The sequence below is a fragment of the Astyanax mexicanus genome, chromosome 15 (assembly GCF_023375975.1).
Source record: "Astyanax mexicanus isolate ESR-SI-001 chromosome 15, AstMex3_surface, whole genome shotgun sequence".
In the NCBI taxonomy this organism is placed as follows: domain Eukaryota; kingdom Metazoa; phylum Chordata; class Actinopteri; order Characiformes; family Acestrorhamphidae; genus Astyanax; species Astyanax mexicanus.
The window spans coordinates 18,210,352-18,232,512 of NC_064422.1; the positions used below are offsets into that span (position 1 = coordinate 18,210,352).

The following is a 22,161-nucleotide window of genomic DNA, read 5'->3' on the forward strand; positions in this document are numbered from 1 at the left end:
TCTAATCATACATTAACCTCAGCAGTGCTATTCTAAACATACATTTACCTCTGCATGTCCTATTCTAATCATACTTTACCTCAGCAGTGCTTTTCCAATTATACATTTACCTGAGCAGTGCTATTTTAATCATACATTTGCATCAGCAGTGCTGTTCTTATCATAAATTTACCCCAGCAGTGTTATTTTAACACTCAGCTAACATTATTATCCTAGCCCTGTCCTCCTGTCTTTTACCTCCTATCTTTCTACTGACAATGTTAAAATGTAAAATTCAATATTATGTTTATTAGAAGAATTTTGATGAAAATCTCGATTTTTTACGTAATCCTAAACATTTATGTTACTATTTTTTTATTTTATTTTTTTTTTAAAGTTAATAAGACATTTATTTTAATGAATCAATTATCAAAGAGTTATACTGATATTATAATGTGTTATAAATTGTATTGTTAAAAACTGTATTATAAATTATTGATATATTTTTGACATTGTATATATTTTTATATCTTTAAAGCTGCAAAGTTACTAACCTAGTTCTCTGTTTATCATTTATGATTTATTTAACCTTTTAAAAGCAATCATACGTTTAAAGAATGTGTAATTCTATACATTTATCTAGAATAAGGTTTTTAATGTTGTGTATGCAATGTATGCCATGTTTTTTTATTTGCAAATAATGTTAATATTTCTTCAAAGATATAGATTCTTTATTTATACTTTATACTTTTTGCTTATACTTTTGATAATTCGTATATGACCAATTTCATAGTGTGTGTGCCTTGCTACCCAGTGTACCAGCATCGGATGCTGCTGTAACAGTGTAAATAAATGACTGTCTTATCTTTTTTGAATGCTGCAACTTATTGGAAACTACACTTCCCACAAATCTCAGCTCTGCTTATGCGCAGGCGCAGCTGTCACCATGGCCGACGACAAGTGGACGGAGAGTGTGAGGAGTGTGAAGGGAGTGATTTTGGACATGTGCGGAGTGCTGTACGACAGCGGGGAGGGAGGAGGAGTGCCCATAGAGGGATCGGTGGAAGCGGTTAAAAGGTGATAAAGAGTGAGCTGCAGCGCGAGCCGAGTAAACAGAGTGACTACAGAGCAGTGTGTGAACAGGAGGGGGCGCTCCAAACGGCACACATCTAGCCTACTGCCTACCTAGAGCACTTAAAAAGAAGCACACTCACTGCAGCGTTCTTATGATGTTCTTCCAAACTTAGCATTGTATATAACGTGAAGCACGCCAAAGATAATGCTGCAGAAAACTGAGTGTGAATAATTTTGCTGTGTTTATAAGTTACGTAAGAAACAAAAAGCACACAGATGCCAAATTTAACTTTAAGATATGGGTGGTTGTGTCCCAAATTGTGTACTTTTAAACAGGTGTGTTGTCAGTCCTTAACAATAAGGGCCAGATTAAAACATGTAGGCCTGCTGTAGTGTATATTACAGTGAAATGCCAGGGGATACTTGGGCCTAATCCCATTTCTCACGTCCCTATCCTCTGCTGAGACGCACAAAGCACCATGCTTTAAAGATACAAACGTGCCAAACACAGAGCACACCTGGCTCTTAAAGGGAATGGAAAGCGACAAACGGATTGGTTTATTTTATGTTATGCCCAAAACACACACCCATGATTAATTAAAAAAAGTAGTGCATGCATTTTGTGCATTTCGAGCTATGGAAGCTATTTTTTGTGCCCTCAAGATAACAAAGACGCATACCGGTAGTATCTGGAGTTTACTGAATCAGGATATGGAAACTCCAATTTAACGATGTAAGAAAATTTTATAATAATTGATACTGTAGATCTTTAAATGCAATAGATTGATACATAGAACTATAATGATTCCAAAGCAGAGGCGTCACTATAGATGTATAAATGGGGGTCTAAGAGTGAGCCTTCCAGAAAAATAATTTAAAAAGCATTCTTGATATTTTCCAAACAAATGTGGCCTGCTCAGAAAACTACTGCTTTAATATGGTTTATTTAAGATCATTTTGTTACTTGCATGTAACTAAATATGCATATAGGGTTTTTTCCACTTTGGAGTTGCTGTGATTGTAGTGGGCTGGTCTAGGAAAAGTCCATTGCTGAGTTTAGTTCTCAGTCCAGCTCTGGTCCAAGACTAAATTTAGTTCCTGTTGGTATCTTTAAGACTGTCCTAATATGAGTAAAAATAGCAATAAAACTTGCTATTTGATTGCATTGCGATTTTTTTATATATGTTTTTATATTTAATTTCGGTTATCAAACATTCAGTGCATCTCTACTTACATCACTGCTTAGCTTTAGCCATTTAGCTTACCTGCCTTAATTTGAGTTTAACGTCCTAGTTGGTCCATTAACATGACCAGTCATTAGACATTAGTGTATGTCAGATTGAGTAAGGTCCATAGTTCAATTGGACAGTTTCTTATATTATAAAATGCTGTGTTCATCAAATTGATTAAATCATAGGTACAATTTCCAGTGTCATTATACAAAATATCAAAAGTAATATTGCTACTGTGTCCTTCATCGGACATTTACATGTTTATTTTTCTTATTCTTACTCTAATTCTCCCAGGGAGAGTAATACATTATTTTTTAATGTAATGTTCTGTTTTATGATCTTATTTCATCTATATTATATTGAAATCTACATTAAACATGGAGGTCTTTCTGTGTTTTTTTAATCCCTTTTTTATTCAGAGCGTTTACACAGCATTGTGTTTTAATGGATTTTTTTTTCACTGTTAAAATCCGCCATCTACAGGCGGCCGCGTGTAACTGCAGGAAGCACACCGGTGAAAAAGAAGCCAAATTCAGCCTCATGCTCAATTTAACAACTGAAAACAACAATATTAAATAATTAATTAATTAGGTGTATGTAATGTGAATGCTGCATAACCTGCCTTTCCATCTTGACCACGCCCCTCTCCTGTCCACACGCCCCCACGCCAAAAAGGGGTCTAAATAGACTCGCAAATAAAACGGAGGAACGCGAAAGAGAAAGGAAAAGCATGGCAAAAAGAAAAATGCTAAGAGCAAAGAAAAAGTGGTGTTTCAAAATATTCAAACTAAAAAAATATTGTAACAGAAAAAAGGTAACTTATTATTATTTTTGCAACTTGTGGAGATTTTATTTTTCGTAATAGTTTTATTTACTTGTCAGCATTAAAGACCCCTAATTTGACTCCATATAACATAACCACCATCTCCAACTAGGGTTCAACAATAGCAGAGCTAGAACTGTTGGGCTGTAGGTTCTATACAGTAATGCAATGTTTTTACTGCTGTGTTTTAAGGCTGAAGGCTTCAGACCTGCAGCTGAGATTCTGCACTAATGAGACTCAGGCCACGCGGGAGAAGTTTGTGGCGAAGCTCTGCAGGATGGGATTTGAGATCAATGTCAGCGAGGTGTTCCCTCCTGCCCCGGCCGTGGTGTCCGTCCTGAAGCAGCGCAACCTCAGACCCCACCTGCTGGTGCATGACGGTGCGTTTGACTGTACACTTAAAACTAAATGGTTTATATACCACTATACCACTAAAACAACCTTTATTATTGACTTTCCTGCAGAAAATAATTAAAGAAGAAAGCATCAAAGAACCTCATTTTAACATGTTTGTGTGTGTGTGTGTGTGTGTGTTTGTGTGTGTGTGTGTTGCAGATGTGGTGCCGGAGTTTGACGGTGTGGATAAGAGTAATCCGAACTGTGTGGTGATCGGAGACGCTGCAGATAATTTCTCTTATGAGAATATGAATGCTGCGTTCCGTGTTCTGATTGGACTGGAGAAACCAGTGCTCTTCTCAATGGGCAGAGGGTAAATACTTTTAAAGTGATATATGTATTTTATACTATAGGTTTTTTTTTTTAGTTTTCTTGTCTTAATAATGTCAGTAAATAATCTGACAGTTGTTCTTTTTACCGTAGACATTCTTCAGAACTACTTGGTTTAAACCCTTCTTTTAAAAATTGGAAATGTTGTATGAATTTAACTGTAAATTCAACACAGTGATGCTTGGAAGTTGGTAAACTCTTTAGAATTTTCTATATTTCTACATATATATGATATACATCATCATCATCTGATTGAAAACCCAGCTTAACAAACAAGACAAAAATGAAAATGGAAAATTATCCAATATTACATACATACAGGGGTTGGACAATGAAACTGAAACCTGTCATTTAAGTGTGGGAGGTTTCATGGCTAAATTGGAGCAGCCTGGTGGCCAATATTCATTAATTGCACATTGCACCAGTAAGAGCGGAGTGTGAAGGTTCAATTAGCAGGGTAAGAGCACAGTTTTGCTCAAAATATTGCAATGCTTACAACATTATGGGTGACATGCTGGCGCATCTGTGACCAAGACAGCAAGTTTTTGCGATGTATCAAGAACCACGGTATCCAGGATAATGTCAGCATACCACCAAGAAGAACAAACCACATCCAACAGGATTAACTGTGGACGCTGTAAGAGGAAGCTGTCTGAAAGGGATGTTCGGGTGCTAACCCGGATTGTATCCAAAAAACATAAAACCACGGCTGCTCAAATCACGGCAGAATTCAATGTGCACCTCAACTCTCCTGTTTCCACCAGAACTGTCCGTCGCCACAATAAATTATTGTGGTCTAAAAGCAGGTGTTTCAGTTTCATTTTCCAACCCCTATATTTGTAAGTGACAAAAGTGACAAAAAATGTAAGTTGCTTAGAAGTTACTGTAGGGTCCTTTGTGACTTCGCCGAACTATTATGTGCCTTGCTCTTGGAGTGATCTTTGTTGGTTGACCACTACTGGTGAGGGTAACAATGGTCTTGATGAGTATCAACAGCGCTTTTTCTGAGGTTCTCAGAAACATTTTCACAAACATGTGTTGTAAAGAGCAGACTTTGTTTATGTTCTTTAAATCAAAGTGTGAGCCCACTCTGATTACAATTCCATTGATAAAAAAAAAACTGACTCTAATTTCATTTTCAGAAGAAGAAATTACTATTTTTATGAGTTTTGTGAAAATCTGACAATGCAGAAATATGGGTACACTTCAATTATGCTGTAGATGTGGAATTAAATCTCATTTGTGTTCTAGGCGCTACTATAAAGAGACGGACGGTCTAAAGCTGGATGTTGGAGTGTATATGAAAGCTCTTGAGGTGTGTATGATGAGATATGATGAGCAGTCCTTCCCAGGCCTCTATATGTTCAGTAAGAGCAGTGCTCTACATCAGTGTAACACATAAGACAGCTGTTCTTTACTAGTAGTTAAAATATTCTTCATTCAATACATTCCTACACATCTGAGATGATCTTGCATATACTGAAATAAGCTGTTCATACATAGTAAAATGTGGCTTTAATATGTGATTAATTCCTTAAGTATGTAGTCTTCAGATTATGGTAACTGTTAATGAGTTATACACACTACTTTTTACAATTTTACAATTTAATGAAAATACACACACACAACAACCTAGTACAGTTTTGTTACTGTAAAGCCTCTAATCTGTTGTTTATATCTCATATTTGTTGTTAAGGTTACTTGGTAACTGGGTTTTAAATGGTGTGTGTGTGTGTGTGTTCTGCAGTATGCGTGTGATGTAGAGGCGGAGGTGGTGGGGAAACCTGCCCCCATGTTCTTCCAGACTGTTCTAAATGACATGGGTCTCCAGCCTCATGAGGTAAGACCTACATTCCTGTTTGTGTGTGTGAGAGAGCTAATTCTCACATACTGGCAATAAAACAGGACTCTTTGGAGCAGATAAACAAATGTGAACCTACATGGGTTGGACAATGAAACTGAAACACAGTGTCACATTGTCTCGACGGACAGTTCTGGTGGAAACAGGAGAGTTGAGGTGCACGTTGAATTCTGCCGTGATTTGAGCAGCCGTGGTTTTATGTTTTTCGGATACAATCCGGGTTAACACCCGAACATCTTACAGCGTCCACAGTTAATCCTGTTGGATGTGGTTCGTTCTTCTTGGTGGTATGCTGACATTACCCTGGATACTGTGGCTCTTGATACATCTTTTGAACTCTGGTATGTCACCCAGAATGTTGTGTGCATTGCAATATGTTGATCCAAACTGTGCTCTTACCCTGTTAATTGAACCTTCACACTCTGCTCTGTGGCTGCGGTTGGTGGTGTTGTTGGCAGCTGCTGAATGTAACTAATAAAGTAACGTGAAAGTAACTTTTAAAGTTACTTTTAAATTGAAGTAATCCGTAAAGTAATTTAGTTACTTTTTAAAGGAGTGATGAGGTCCTGACCTCACTAAAACTCAGGTCTTGTGGCTGAATGCAGTCAAATCCTCACAGCAATGTTCCAAAATCTAGTAGAAAGTCTAAACAAGCTCCCTGAACATTAGCGACCAATACTCAACCCACACTCCCTCTTAATCTTTCTATCTCTCTCTTCCTGTAGGTGTTCATGATCGGGGATGATCTGGTGAATGATGTGGGCGGGGCTCAGCAGTGTGGCATGAAGGGTCTTCAGGTCAGAACGGGAAAATACAGGTTTGTGCATTTTCAGTGTACTGCTATACACAAACATGAGAGTGTCTATCTGTAATTAACTCTATATAACAATAGAATACTAAACCCAAATAAACATAAATTCAGTGTTTAGTCAGTGAGAGTGTCTACCTGTAATTAACTATATATAACATTAGAAAATAAAGCCCAAATATACGTAAAAATCAGTGTTTAGTCAGTGAGAGCGTCTACCTGTGATTAACTCTCTATAACATTAGAATACTAAACCCAAATAAACAACATAAAGTCAGTGTTCAGTGAGAGTGTCTACCTGTAATTAACTCTATATAACATTCTAGAATACTAAACCCAAATAAACATAAAATCAGTGATAAGTGAGTGTCTACCTGTAATTAACTTTATATAACATTCTAGAATACTAAACCCAAATAAACAATATAAAGTCAGTGTTCAGTAAAAGTGTCTAGCTGTAATTAACTCTATATAACATTAGAATACAAAACCTAAAAAAACAACATAAAGTCAGTGATCAGTGAGAGTGTCTTCCTGCAATTAACTCTTTATAACATTAGAATACTAAACCCAAATAAACATAAATTCAGTGTTTACTCAGTGAGAGTATCTACCTGTGATTAACTCTATATAACATTAGAATACTAAACCCAAATAAACAACATAAAGTCAGTGTTCAGTGAGAGTGTCAAACTGTAATTAACTCTATACAATAACATTAGAATACTAAACCCAAATAAAAACAAAGTCAGTGTTTAGTCAGTGAGAGCGTCTACCTGTAATTAACTCTATATAACATTAGAACACTAAACCCAAATGAACAACATAAAGTCAGTGTTCAGTGAGAGAGTCTACTTGTAATCAATTCTATATACCATTAGAATACTAAACCCAAATAATCACTAAGTCAGTGTTTAGTCAGTGAGAGTGTCTACCTGTAATTAACTCTGTATAACATTAGAATAAATCAGTTTTTGACCAGTGGAGGGCGCCAAAGCCCAGTATAAGGACAGGGTAAGTGAACCAGTACAGAGGTTAGAGATTAGTGGTCTCTCTGTTTTAATGTAAATACACCACCATATGGCTGCCCACTCGAGCACAAAGAGAGAGAGAGTGAGTGAGAGGGAGGGAAAGCACCTGGTGAATGTGTAAACTTTTCCCCAAACTCAAAAGTGCGTGTGTGTGTGTGTGTGTGGTTAAAATAGCAACCTGTGTGAGTGTGAACCGTGAACACAGTGTTCTATAAATCAAAGGAAGCTGGTCTGTGTTATGAATGTGTGAAATACAATTTTATAGCACATAGGTTAAGAGTGTGTACATGTGTTAAAACACTCATCAACAAACACTCAGAAGGAAGTGTGGGACTGCAGTGGTATTGAGAAGAAAGACAAAACCATTATAAAACCAGTTACCATGTACAATAAATGATTTAAAAGTTAGACGGATATTGGCAATATTTACGCACATGTGATGCCTGTGTAGCGCATCATGGCAGACTTCTCATCATGGAGTTGTAGAGGTTCCTAATGGTGTCCATCCCATGCAACTTTAATTTTCTAGTGCATTTCTTGCAGATTTTGCGGAAGGGGTACTGATAGAGTGTTGATATACAGCTCTGGAAAAAAAATTAAGAGTCTGATTTTGCTATGCTTGAGTAAAATGATTAAAATATTGTCATTTAGAGCATTTATTTGCAGAAAATGAAGTATTTGCAGAAAAAAGATGCAAAGCTTTCAGACCCTCAAATAATGCAAAGAAAACAAAGTTCATATTCATAAAGTTTCATAAAGAGTTCAGAAATCAATATTTGGTGGAATAACCCTGGTTTTTAATCACAGTTTTCAGGCATCTTGGCACATTGGTGTCCTTCACCAGTCTTACACAATGCTTTTGGATAACTTTATGCCACTCCTGGTGCAAAAATTCAAGCAGTTCAGCTTGGTCTGATGGCTTGCGATCATTTAGCCATTATATAAAACTTCCTTCAGTAGCTAATAGAAGATACCCTGGTGAGGGAGGTTGCGCCCTTTACGTGTAAAAAAAAAAAATCAGGAGGAGAGATTGGATGTGATGTCATAACCTCTGAAATGAAAAAAAAACAAACTTATTTAAATTAATATATTATGTAAATTATTTATTTCAAGTTGTTTTAATGTGTAATGTATTTCATATTATGTATTCAGTTTTTTTAGACCTACATAAAACATAAAAATGCACTTTAAATCAATGACATTGTTGTCATACTTTTTTTATAATTAATTCATCCCATAATTAATGACGGGTATGATATATAAAAATATTGTATAAATTAAGTAACTGTAGTTAGGTAATATTGTATGCAGAAATTAAGTAAAATTTACTAAAAGATAAGATTGATTCAATAAAAGTTTACTAAAAGAAAGGATTGACTGAAGTTCAGTTCACTTATTTACTCTATGTAACATTTAAGTCTTGAAACTGAGTTATAGTTACTTAAATTTACATGAAATTAAATTTACTTAAAAAAAGCAAATGCAGAAAGTTTCAAAACTTTTTTAAAATAAATTTTACTTATCATTTTTTTTAGCTGAGACAGGAATGGATGATTGACTGTTGTCTAGGTTCATTTCAGTAAGTGGCGCACCTGTGTTTTCCACTTTCAGAACACTACGCCCATCAGTGTAGATATATTGCTAAACTCCCACACTATTTTCACATGGTGTAAGATGTCTGTGTGTGTGTGTGTGTGTGTGTGTGTAGTCCACTTAGGCTATAATGGACATAGTAGGAACTTGTGGGTTTTGCAAAATGATGACTTCAGCTTTAGACAACACACACTCACACACACACACACACACACACACACACACACACTCAAGCGTTGAGTCAGTATCACATGCATCCTTTCAGTCATTTACATCATTCCCTCAATCGTCTCTATTGTTGTTTTTTGGGAATTTTTCCCTCAACAACAGTACACACAATAGACACTAGCAGAATATCATTAAACTGTGTGAGTGAGTGTCTGTTTGAGTGTGTGAGTGTGTGTGTGTGTGTGTGTGTGTGGCCACACTGGTCTTTGTTCAGCACAGCTCTTTTTGGCGGGTTTTGGAGCCATCTGGAAATAAGCCTATTATGTCATCTATCCTCCCGTCCCCTCAGTCAACTCCCCATTCACCCCACCTCCTCCACCTCCTCCTCCTCCACCACACTTCTCCATTCAGACCCTTCAGCTGCTCTCAGTACAGTATGACCCACAGCATTTACAGGCATTTAGAATGGTCTGGATAGACACTGGGGGCAGGTACATTCACAGATATGCCCCTGGGGGGCTTCAGACTCTGCCCTTTTACCCTCAGACCGTATAAGTGCCCCCTTACTGTGAAGAATGTATAGCTTTTGTTGAGGATCTGTCCTGTTAGAGGTATTAATAACACAAACTGGAACATTGTACTAGTCAATGTTTGGACAGACCTCTTTTCGTTCAATGAGTTTTCTTTTTTTTTTAATGATTTTTTCATTGTAAATTCAAGAAAAAACAAACAAACAAGAAAACAAAGAAAACAAGTTCATATTCATAAAGTTTTAAGAGTTCAAAATCAATATTTGGTGGAATAACCCTGGTTTTTAATCACAGTTTTAATGCATTTTGGCATGTTCTCCTCCACTAGTCTTACACACTGCTTTTGGATAACTTTATGTCTTTACTCCTGGTGCAAAAATTCAAGCAGTTCAGCTTGGTTTGATGGCTTGTGATCATCCAGCTTCTTCTTGATTATATTTCAGAGGTTTTCAATTTGGTAAAATTTGGTAAAAGAAACTCATCATCTTTAAGTGATCCATGTAAATGTACTGTGATATACAATTAGGAGGTGGAGCTACAGCCTCTCATTATAGTGAATATGTGTATTAATAACACACTAAATGTATATATTGTGATATTATACACTGAGGGAGGTGGAGCTATAGTCTCTCATTAGAATGAATATATATATATATTAATAACACTCTAAATGTAGATATTGTGATAGTATAAACTGAGGGAAGTGGAGCTACGGTCTTTCATTAGACTAAATATATATTGATAAAATTCTAAATGTAGATATTGTGATGATATACTCTGAGGGAGGTGGAGCTACAGTCTCTCATTAGAGTGAATATATATTAATAACACTCTAAATGTAGGTATTGTGATATTATACACTGAGGAAGTGGAGCTATAGTCTCTCATTATTAGGAAATAACACTCAAAATGGAGTTATTGTGATGATATACACCCCGGAGGTGGAGCTACAGTCTCTCATTAGGGTGAATATATATTAATAACACTCTAAATGTAGGTGTTGTGATATTATACACTGAGGAGGTGGAGCTACAGTCTCTCATTAGAGTGAATATGTGTATTAATAACACACTAAATGTAGGTATTTAAATGATATACACTGAGGAGGTGGAGCTACAGTCTCTCATTAGAGTGAATATGCATTAATAACACTCTATACATAGGTATTGTAATGATATACAGCGATGAGATGGAACTACAGTCTCTAATTAGAGTGACTCTATTGCACACTGTGTAATAGAGTAATTACTACCTCACCTGGTCTTTTTTGCACACTGCAAAATTTGCACACTGTCTTGTTATTTATTATTCTTTGTCTGTATTGTGTTGTATTGTCTGTCTGCACTTTTGTACTGTTGCACTATTGTTCCGTCTACACTGTGTTTATGTGCACCATGGTCCTTGGAGGAACGTTGTTTCGTTTCACTGTGTACTCTGTATATAGCTGAAATGACAATAAAAACCACTTTGACTTGACTTTGACTTTGACTTTGAATATATATTAATAACACTGTAAATGTAGGTATATCGTGATATACACTGAATCAGATCTATGGAATACAGTATGTATGGAGTCGTGATCTGCATAAAAGAGTGTTGGAAACACAGTTTTAAGCGCTTGTTTTCACACAGCCTGCAGATATCCTGCCTGTCACAGTGGTTTACATTCACCTTCAGTCTCTAAAGAAAACACCGTCAGTTAGCAGCTATTAAACAGCACATCTGTTAGCGGCCGGGAGGAGCGTTGGTTGAGAATCAGTCTACACTGATGCTAAGTGACGTGAGTGGAATTTTGCTACTGCATTGAAGTTTTCAGAGTTCATTAACAGTGTAGATTAAAATCTAAGTTAAAAAGAAAAGCTACTCTGTAAAACTGAAAAAGGGGTTCTTTGACTCATAGCGATAATGGAACTCTTTCTGATGCTATGAAAAGGCTCTTATACTATATCAGTGCTATATGTTATGATAAATAGTGTGTGCTGCAGTGTAGTGCTGTGCGATATGACGATAAATATCGTGGGGACGATAGAAAAGTGTCTATTGTGCTATTTACCTTCTATCCTCCCTATCGTTTCTACAGTAATTTCATCAATTATTCATGCAAATATATAAAGTAGGCTAGGATAAAATGTATTGGTGTTAGGGTTGGGTTTCTATCATGTTTTTTTTTTATTTTTGGTGAGGATATTGGACCGATTCTATGTGGTACACGGCGCTCTGTTGTGTATTTTCACATTTTAATTATTTCACTTGAACCGTCACGCTGCCGCTGATCCTTCTGTTCTATAGGTGTTGCGTCTCATAGCGCTGGTAAAGCTTTATATTCTGTAAGTCTTTAAGCTACTGCTTTGAGTGTTCACTATTTCGTTTTGATCTTTTAGAATTTAGCATACAGAACGTCTCCCTGGTCTTTCCAATGAATGTTGATTTATTCATTTGTTGGCTGTATCTAACTATTTTAAGCCAGACAGACACTGTGTGATTTTTTAAATCGGGTGCGGAGAGCTCATCCGCATGTTTGAATAGTTTGTCCTGTACGAAAACGCATGCAATATATATGCTGACACTGTAGTCTGACTGGCAGGCTGAGAGACTGCACGTCATGCAGCCCGTAAGCAGTAGAAGAAGCACCAAATACCCCCCCCCCACCGTGAGCCGCGCACCCATTAATCCACCTGCGGAGCTTTAAACGTGCGGATGAGCGCGTCACTTTCCTCGGGCCGGGTCGGGCTCCATGAAATAGCCTGTGATGTAGTCATCTGTTTTTTAATACTATTTTATTTTATATAAAGCTATGGTATGATAATCACCATATAGCTAAGTAGCCAAGTTTTGTTATTAACGAAAACGAAGGAAATAACGAAAACTGAAAGTGAAAGTTCTCCTTAACTGAAATTACAGATTGAATACCCTAATTTTCGTGTTTGTTAATTTATTTATAATTTATTTATATAAATGTGGGATATCATGATATACATATCGTTATCGTGATATAAAAAATTACATATAGTGATATATGATTTTTCCCATATCGCCCACTGGTTATGTACCCTGCAGTGTGTGTAATAATGTGCAGAAAGAAGGAATAGGCATTAACGTTTCTTGGCTCCATACCAAATATGAAAGAAAGCGTCTGTTCCCAGAGATGTCCATGCATTTTTCAAGAAGACAATGCAAATCCACATGCTGCACGATGGCCTGAGGAAAGAAGCTGTGGAGGTGGTGGTTAGTTTGAGTCTTACCAAAACTTTTGACTGGTAGTGTATGTATACTACATCAGGCCTTGTGCAGTGTTTCTGCTATGCAGTGGTTTGTGCAGTACTTTTGGCATGTTAGTGTACAAGACTAACAGACTTAAACTAGCCACTGTAGCTCACAGTGTGGTGCTTCCTTGGTTCTTCTCCATCTGTTTGCATTATTAAACCCCTGAATCCCATCTCATTCAATACGCCGCGGCCTGTACAGCTCAGGAAACACTCGGATGCATTCACACAGACCAGCCATTCACACAGGGAATGACTGTGTGTGTGTATATGTGTGTGTGTGTGCAGTAAGTTAATGATGTGTCCACACAGAGTGTAGTATAACCTGCTAAATGGCATGCTGTACTGAGACCCCACACACTGCTCCGACACACACAGTCAATCACTGCTGCTTATACGCCTTCATATCCCAGTATAACAGGCCATTATCCACACCTCCCAGTTCCCACATGTACGATTAGTAATGTGGGAAAACAGTAAGAGGAACCCCGCCCCTCTAGCTCCTCCTCACTGGTGTACAGTTATAGAGAGTAGGTCAATTAACCTCTATTTTCTGGTCTATTTTCATACATAAGGCACGGTGGGGGCTAGCTAAATAGCTAACTAAGTTAAGTAAAGTTAGCAAATTAAGCAAAACTGTAAATATATATATATATATATATATTTTTTTTTTTAAAGTAAAACAAGCACTGGATGTTAATCTACACAGATTTCTCTCCTTGTTTGTTTGAGTAAAAGGCTTTGATTTATTTATAGTAAGCTTAGATTGCCAAATTTCTCCAGCACAAGGGCTAGAGCATTAGCGGCTAACTGCTAGCGAGACAGCGCAGAGGAACCCTGAGTGCTATCAGCTAGTGGTTCACCCCACGTAGCTTTTTAAACACGGTAAACACGCAGGCTACTGTCCACTAAGTTGGGACGGAAAATAAAATAATATAAAATAAAAGCTTATTAATACTAATTTCCGCTCCATACAATAAAGAAATTTAAGAATTGACAATAATAATAAACTGCGGCACCACCTGTCTCTTTTCTGAAAGCATACGATGCTCTAAAGTTAACTAGTTAAGCAGCAGCTAGGTTGCTAAACTTTAGCACTCCACTGCTATAGTTATATCTGTATCGGGTGCTTGAAGGGTTGTCCCAATTCTTAAGGGAAAGATTTTACCCATTCCCCTTGAAACTTTGTTCCAAGAGGAAGGGTAACATTCGAAAAAAAAAAAGCTTTTTCCTGCTTTAACATATCAGCTTCAAAACTGACTGTTCACTCACTGCCTAACATACAGCTCTGGAAAAAAATAAGAGACCACGTTAAAATGAAGAATTTTTTATTATTATTATTTTACAAAATTAAAATACAAGCTGAACTGCTTGAATGTTTGCACTAGGAGTGGCATAAAGCTATCCAAAAGCAGTGTGTAAGACTGGTGGAGGAAAACATGCCAATATGCATGTAAACTGTGATTAAAAACCAGGGTTATTCCACCAAATATTGATTTCTGAACTCTTAAAACTTTACGAATATAAACGTTTTCTTTGCATTTTTTGGTCAGAAAGCTCTGCATCTTTTTTGTTATTTTAGCCATTTCTCATTCTCTGCAAATAAATGATATAAATAACAATATTTTAATTTGGAATTTGGAAGAAATGTAGTTTGTACTTTATAGAGTATGTATATATCCATCCCATTACAAGAGCAATTACAGGAGTGATATAAATGTAGCTAGCAGTGGTTTAATAGTTATGGCTGATTGGTGTGTATTAAAGGTTAAGAAGTTAATATAAACTGCATTATGTAACAGCATCCTTCATATAGCTTATAAATTCACTCAACTGCTACTCTTATAAAGCTACAGAGCATCCAGCTAAGTGATGGTAAATGATATAAATAGGACATGATGTCCAGTAAAGTCCAGTCTGCTGTTATCTTGTTTTGACCCATAAGGCTGTTAAATGGGTCTGTCAGCAGTTCTGCTCATAAAGCTGTTTGTGTCAAATAAACTCCTTTGGGGATTACGTTTATCTTAATAAACTTCAGTACGCGTTTATTTCCTGACTCTGTGGAGTTTATTACAGTTCTCAGACTGTAAATACCAAGCTGATGACACTGATTCAGCCTGGAGCTGGATTTCCCCGAATTAAAGCTCTTTAATGTGAGAGGTGTTAATGTGACACAGCCTGTCTGTTTCCAGTTTAATATATCCCCACTGGAGCTGTGTTTACAGCTGAGCTGCCATTTACCATTTCATTCATTCATTCAAAAGATTAAAAACAACTGTGCAGGAATTCCATCCTCACCCCAGATCTTCTACATCAAATATAAATGCTAACATGCTTAATGCTTCACTTCTTTAGCTTAGCTTTGGAGCTATGGGGCTGAAATATATCTAGATAACTATTGCTGGGAGCCCTAGCTAATAATCAGTTAGCATGGTGCTAACTGTATGCTTAAATAGTACTTTATTTGTCTCAACCGACAACCTTGAGCTGTTAAGTGATCTTAAAGAGTTGTTTATGTGGCTTTTGTAAATCTTCTGTAAAAGATTTTAAAACAGCTTTTATGATCATGGAATTGATCATGTTTTGATTAATTTTTTTTTTTTACTTATATTTGAATGTGAAGACTTCAAATCATTTTATACAATTTAATATAATTTTTCTATAATATAATATAATATTTTTTAATATAATATAAATTTCTTTAGAGTAAGATTAGCGTGTATATTAGTTGAAAGAATAAGGATTTTAACAATAGTTCATTGCATGGCTTATTACTGTGTTAGAATACATAAGCAGCACCAGGCGGATTTATTTTTCTTGGTATTCCCACCTCTAGGATGCAGATTGACACACAGTGGACCATAATGCATCAATAGGGTTAACCTTTTAGTTTGTATATTGACAATATGTAGCCTTTCTCTTACGTTGTATATCATTCATAAGAACTGTTGCTATTTAAATGATGATTATTTACTTTAAGTATTTATCCCTTTTATTTAGTCTCTAACATTATCCTGTAGCATTAATGTTAAACATCAGGAGTGTTTTGCCATCAGTCATTTAGCTTGCCATCAGCTGCCGGAGCCCTGAGAGGCCTAGCTCTCTTTGGGTGGGTAGATGGCGCTCTCTCCCCACATCACTCCAAAGGGTGATGTCGATCAGCACAAGGCATCTGTGAGTTGATGTATCGGAACCGAGCTGCTGCTTTTTCCTCTGAGTGCACTGTGATGTTACTCGGTAGTGCTGCATCAGCAGCAGTTTGGAAAGAGGTGGTGTCTGACTTCACATGTATTAAAGGAAGCATGTGCTAGTCTTCACCCGCCTGGTGTTGAGGCGGAGTCCTAATGAGTGGGTTGGGTAATTGGCCGTGTAAATTAGGGAGAAAATGGGATTTAAAAAAAAATTAATAATTAAAAAAATAAATAAATAAATTTAGAAGTAATGGTATTTAGCTCTTTTTTATGCAGTTTGTAACTACCACTATTAACAGTTTATTCAGTGTTTAGATTTTAATTCCATTTGATTCTGTATAATCCACTATGTAATTTATCTCTTTATCCATCTTAGCTTTGTTTTAGAAGAGTTTATCTCTTATTTTAATTGTAACATTACTTTTACAGTTTTTAACCCTTTATTCAGTCTGTATTTCTCCTGCAGTTCTGTGATTTTACTTTCTCTATGCCTATATCTTTACTCTTCATTTGTTTTTAAACTTTCATTCCTCCAGTATTCCTCTGTGCTCCAGCAGTCTGTATGGATATGAATCGTTCTCGCTTTCCTGGCTGTTATACAGTGTCTTCCTGCTAATGTAAATATAAGGATATGGTGTGAATCTGTTAACCGTGGGGAGATGTAAAGCTGGCGTGGGTTCAGCGAGTCAGGCCATGACATGGAGCAGACATACACTCGCTTCAGGATCAGGGTAAGAAGCACAGCTTCTGCACAGCCTCTGTGGCCCAGATGCTGAGCAGGCCTCGTCTCTGAGAGGTCCGCTGGGGTCCGGCTTCAAACGAAACCGATGGTGAGAACAGAAAGCAGGATATAGACGAAAAGAGTAGTTTCCCTGTCCTCTTTCAGACGAGTTTACGTTAGAGATACAGGCCAGAACTTTCTCCTTGAAACACACACACACTAACGTACATACATGTACGCACACATCAAAAGAGTACAAATATGTACTTATTTAATCAATGCTTCCTGTGTATATATTACAGTAGGCCTGTAATAACAACATGTAATACAATAGAGAAAAAGATAATCACCGTTTTCATGCATCTTGGCATGTGCTCCTCCACCAGTCTTACACACTGCTTTTGGATAACTTTATGCCTTTACTCCTGGTGCAAAAATTCAAGCAGTTCAGTTTGGTTTGATGACTTGTGATCATCCATCTTCCTCTTGATTATATTCCAGAGGTTTTTAATTTGGTAAAATCTAAGAAACTCATCATTTTTCCAGAGCTGTATACAGACACAGTGATGAAGCATAACATTATGACCACCTTCCTGTTTGTACACCCATTATGCATATCCTGTGAGCATCCTGTGGACAGGGTCCTGTGGGCACTAATGAATAACTAGAGGATGACCAACACAGACTGTGTGTGTGCAGGAAACAGATGAGCTACTGTCTCTCTCATTTTTAACATCTAAAGAATGTTCAACTGGTTCTCTCTAAGGAAGCCACTCAGGTGCTTGTACAATGGTCAAAGCCAGCCGACCCACCATCCCTTAAGACAAACATTCCAACTCTTCTCTGTCATGCACCAATGTGGTGGAATGAACTTCCACTGTGTGTCAGAACAGCAGAGTCACGTACTGTCTTCAAACGCTGACTGAAGACTTATCTTTTCAAAGAGTTCCTAAACTAACAAGCTTGTTGTGTCTTTGTGATTCTAGTCTATACAAACTTGCTCTGCATATTTTTTAAGTAATCAGCATTAGTACTTTTGTTAGTTGCTCTGGATAAGAACATCTACTAAACATCCTTATTGTAAATGTAAATGGTCCACCCCCATGTCAGTGTCACTGCAGTGCTGAGAGAAACCCACCACCCAAATAATAGCTGCTCTGTGGTGGTCTATCCTGTAGGGTCCTGACTACTGAAAAACAGGCTGAAAGGAGGATAATAAAGTATGTAGAGAAACAGATACAGGACTAGTAATCTGTACTGTATTTTTCGCACTTTAAGGCAAACCTAAAATCCAATAAAATAATTTTCTCAAAAATCGACAGTGTGTCCTATGTATGAATTTTACCAGTCAGGTTGTAAGGAGCAGTAAAGCCACTCCGCTGAAGTACAGCATTATACAAGAGTTTCAGTTTAGTTCTCCAGCAGTATTAGCATTAGCTGCTAACCGTGCGATATGCTAGCTCTGCTAGACCTGCTGCTAACCCTGACTAGCACTGCTGGAGCAGCATTAGCATAACCTGATAACCGCTCTAAGCGCTAGATATTTGGCCGTTCAGAGGTGAGTATTATTGGCCTGTAGCCTGCTGCTAACCCCGGCTAGCATGTTTTTATCATGTTAAAACAAGCTACGCGGGACAAACGGCTAGCTAATATTACCTTGGATTACCGAAACACTCAGGGTTTCTCAGTGTAGCGCTGTCGGGTGGCATTACCTGCTAATCGCTAGCGATTAACTGCTAATGCTAATGTTCCAGCTTTAAAAAGCGCTTTACTCACCCAAATAAACAGTTTTCTAGAGAGAAATCGGTGGATTTACATCCAATGCTCATTTGACTTGTCTGACTCGTCTGAAATGTTTTTTTTTTTTTTTTTTTAAGAATTACAGTTTTGTTTACTTAACTTAGCTTAGCTTTACAGGTTTCGCCACTCAGTGGCCAGACCTGCTGAATTTAGAAAGAAAACATGGCGACACCACTGTTCATACTACTAGTTACTACTACTTGTGTTGCATAAAATGTGCCTTATAATCCAGTGCGCCTTATGTATGAAAATAGACCAGAAAATAGACATTTATTGATATTGCGCTTTATAATCCTTATAGTGTGCAAAATACGATAGTTATAGAACCACAAAGTCTCCTACCCTGTATAATCAGTGGAACTAAAAAATGGACAATGAGTGTAGAAACAAAGAGGTGGTATAATTATATGCCAGATCTGAATAAGTGTGAACAGTGTGGAATATGTGCGTAGTTGTGTGCTTTTTTGTGGACATTGTTCTGAGGTTTGTGTGTGCGCTTGTGCTTTAGTAAACTTAAGCACATTTATGATGATTGTTTGAGATTAGCTTTACTGTGAGTGTAAAAAATACACTAATAGTTGTAAGTTAAGATGAGGAAAATTTTCTTCAGTAGAGAACCCACTTTCCCACAGCCAGCTTTGACCAGTCTTCCCAATCTGAGTCCCAGTCCCCAGAGACTCGTAAAAAGTGGAGAGGGGTTTTTAAAGTGAGCTAAACAAAGGCGGCCTTAAAACAGCAGCACTTTAAAACTAAACACAGTCTGGCCCCCCTTTTATCATCCAGTCCCGATCTAAATCAGCCCCGCACTGAATAATTACACCAATCAGGGTTAAACAGTGAAACCTGTTCTAGATAAGTGCTCAGACTCTGGGGAAGCTGAGGGAATTTGGGGGTCTGCTATGCTGGTAGGGATGAATGTAACATTAGCCTGGGTGCCTTTTAGCCAAGCCCAACCACCTGACTGACAAAGTAACTCCATTGCAACCACCAAGAACACCATAGCAGCTGCCATGCAAATCAATAGTAACCACCTGGAATACCATGGAAGTCACCTGAAAAAAAAACATCAAGCATTTACCAATTCTGCTGAATACTTTAGCATCCAATTATAAAAAATCACATGGAAAACCATTGCAACCACTTAGCAACACCATAACAACCATTTATAAAAGAACTTCAACCAATATCTTCGCAACAGCAGACAAACCACTTGGAAAAGTACTTCACCTGTTTACCAACATGGGATACTTTATCAACAGTGTAATAGAAACTTACAAACACATGGAATACCCTAGGAACCACTTAGCAACAGTATAGCAACCATATAATATGGAATAGTACACCAGTCACCTAGCAACTCCTTATCTACCACCTAGTATAAATTATTGACGGCACATTAGGCATTTGGAAATGACCAAAGACACATGGAATTCCAACCACTTTGCCACAACATATAAACCACTCAGAAACGAATGGCAACTACCTAGTATCTCCTTAGCAAACACATAAAATACCATAGCAACCTCTTGGCAATAGCATAACAACCACTTAGAAAAGAACGTCAAACAATTGGAAACTCTGTTGTAGTGCTGGGCGGTATACTCGCTCACTTTCGCTTTCTCTCAGGGAAATACCAGAAATAAAAAGAAAAAAAATCATTAATTCAATTAATAAGTGATTGACACCACTAATATAAATCTAAATTAATTAGGCCAATTAATGCTGACAACTTTAAAATGCATCCAGCAGTATGCTTAAGGTAAAATATAAGTATAAACATAAGTAATGCACCACAAACATGCTTATGGATTTTTGTTTCCAGAAATTCCAAAGAAATGATTGCCTCTTGGTGACAGTATAATAATGAGATTACCTATGTCAGCTGTTAAATAAATACATTGTCTGAGAATAATTATTTCTTTTTGGAAATTTTGGTTACAGTTAAAAAAAATGGTATCGCAAAGTATCATATTGATATAAAAAATGTTTCAACAATACCAAGCTCTAGTTGCAATTACCTGGAATACCTTGTTAACAGCAGACCAACCACTTGGACGCGTACATCAACTGTTCAGCAACTCCTTAGCAACAACCTAGAATACCAAATCCAACCACCTAGGAAGTCCATATCAACATCCAGGAATGCCATGGCAACAGCCTAGCAACTCCTTATTAAAAGCATGGCTACTACATGGAAACACTTACTTACTTACAGTATAAAATAAGGTACACTATTCATATTGTCATCTATAAAAATGGCTAGTAATAACATATGTAGTTTTAGACAGTGGCAGCTGCCATCTTGAACAGTGATCATTAGTGAGCAGTTAGCATTAGCAATGCTAATTGGTAGGGTTATTACTAATCCATCACTTCATTAAAGCCAACTCCTTGTTTCCACACTTTGTATTTGTGTAATTACAGACTGTAGTGCTTCTGTTTCCCTGCATACTTTATTATCATACAATCACCCTTTTCTCCAATGCTCAAGACCCTACAGGAAAGACCACCACAGAGCAGCTTTTATTTGGGTGGTGGGTCATTCTCAGCCCTGCAGTGACCCTGAGTTCATGTATGTATTTCAGTCCATTTATAGCTTTTTTGTTTAAATGTTTGTTTGTATGTGTAATTATTTAAAAAATATGAGAAGCTGATCTGAGAGCAGTGTTTGTGTATTTGGGTTTATATTATAGTGTAATATTAATATCTCTTTAGTTAGCTGTTAAAGCGCTGTGTGAAGTTGGGCAGGGGGCAGGCAGTGTGTGCCCCTGCCAGGCCCAATCCTCTTATCTTCAAGGGCCTGCCTCAGCACAGCGGGGCACAGCAGGCACACACAGGACGCCTCACTTTGATGCACTGTTGGCGGAAGACACCCTTGTGCGCTGATCCGAGACTAGCCGCCACAGCTCCAGCGTAGTGGGAGAGATTAAGGCCCAGGCTGACCCAGGATCAGTATTAGACTGCAGGGCCTTTGAAGCCCCGTGAGAGCAGGCAGGGGAACGGCGGCTTGGGGAGCTGAACTTTGCCTAACCATGATAATGACGTGGGCAACCGCCATGCCAGCGAGGCTAAGCTGAGCTAGCAGCAGCGCCACACTCCATTAACTTCTCCAAACAGCAGCTCTCTCCACTGATTGGGGAAAGGAAATGGTGGGTAGCGTCCTGCAGCGCCGGGTCACGCCCTCCTGCTGGACTGTTCACTCCCATGACCACATCTGGCCTTCTGAGGAACACTCAGCACAGGAAGTGGACTTCATTCTTTACTGAACTGTAGGAGATCTCTGACTCGTAACAACAGTGGAACCTCTGGCCAAACCCATCCATACCCTTACCAATATAACAATGTTTATTTATACATATTC

The 22,161-nt window shown here is 37.6% G+C and overlaps 1 protein-coding gene across 1 annotated transcript in view; it reads left to right on the forward strand.

The window, feature by feature from the left end:
• The first annotated feature begins 908 nt into the window (after positions 1-908).
• The window catches only part of LOC103042653 (phospholysine phosphohistidine inorganic pyrophosphate phosphatase), a 49,097-nt gene continuing 27,844 nt past the window's right edge, over positions 909-22,161 (forward strand). The window contains exons 1-6 of the mRNA XM_007238987.4: positions 909-1,056; positions 3,301-3,488; positions 3,664-3,817; positions 5,086-5,149; positions 5,582-5,674; positions 6,421-6,512. Of these exons, the coding sequence (XP_007239049.3) occupies positions 926-1,056; positions 3,301-3,488; positions 3,664-3,817; positions 5,086-5,149; positions 5,582-5,674; positions 6,421-6,512 (722 nt within the window). The 5' untranslated portion in view covers positions 909-925. The remainder of the gene's footprint in view (positions 1,057-3,300; positions 3,489-3,663; positions 3,818-5,085; positions 5,150-5,581; positions 5,675-6,420; positions 6,513-22,161) is intronic.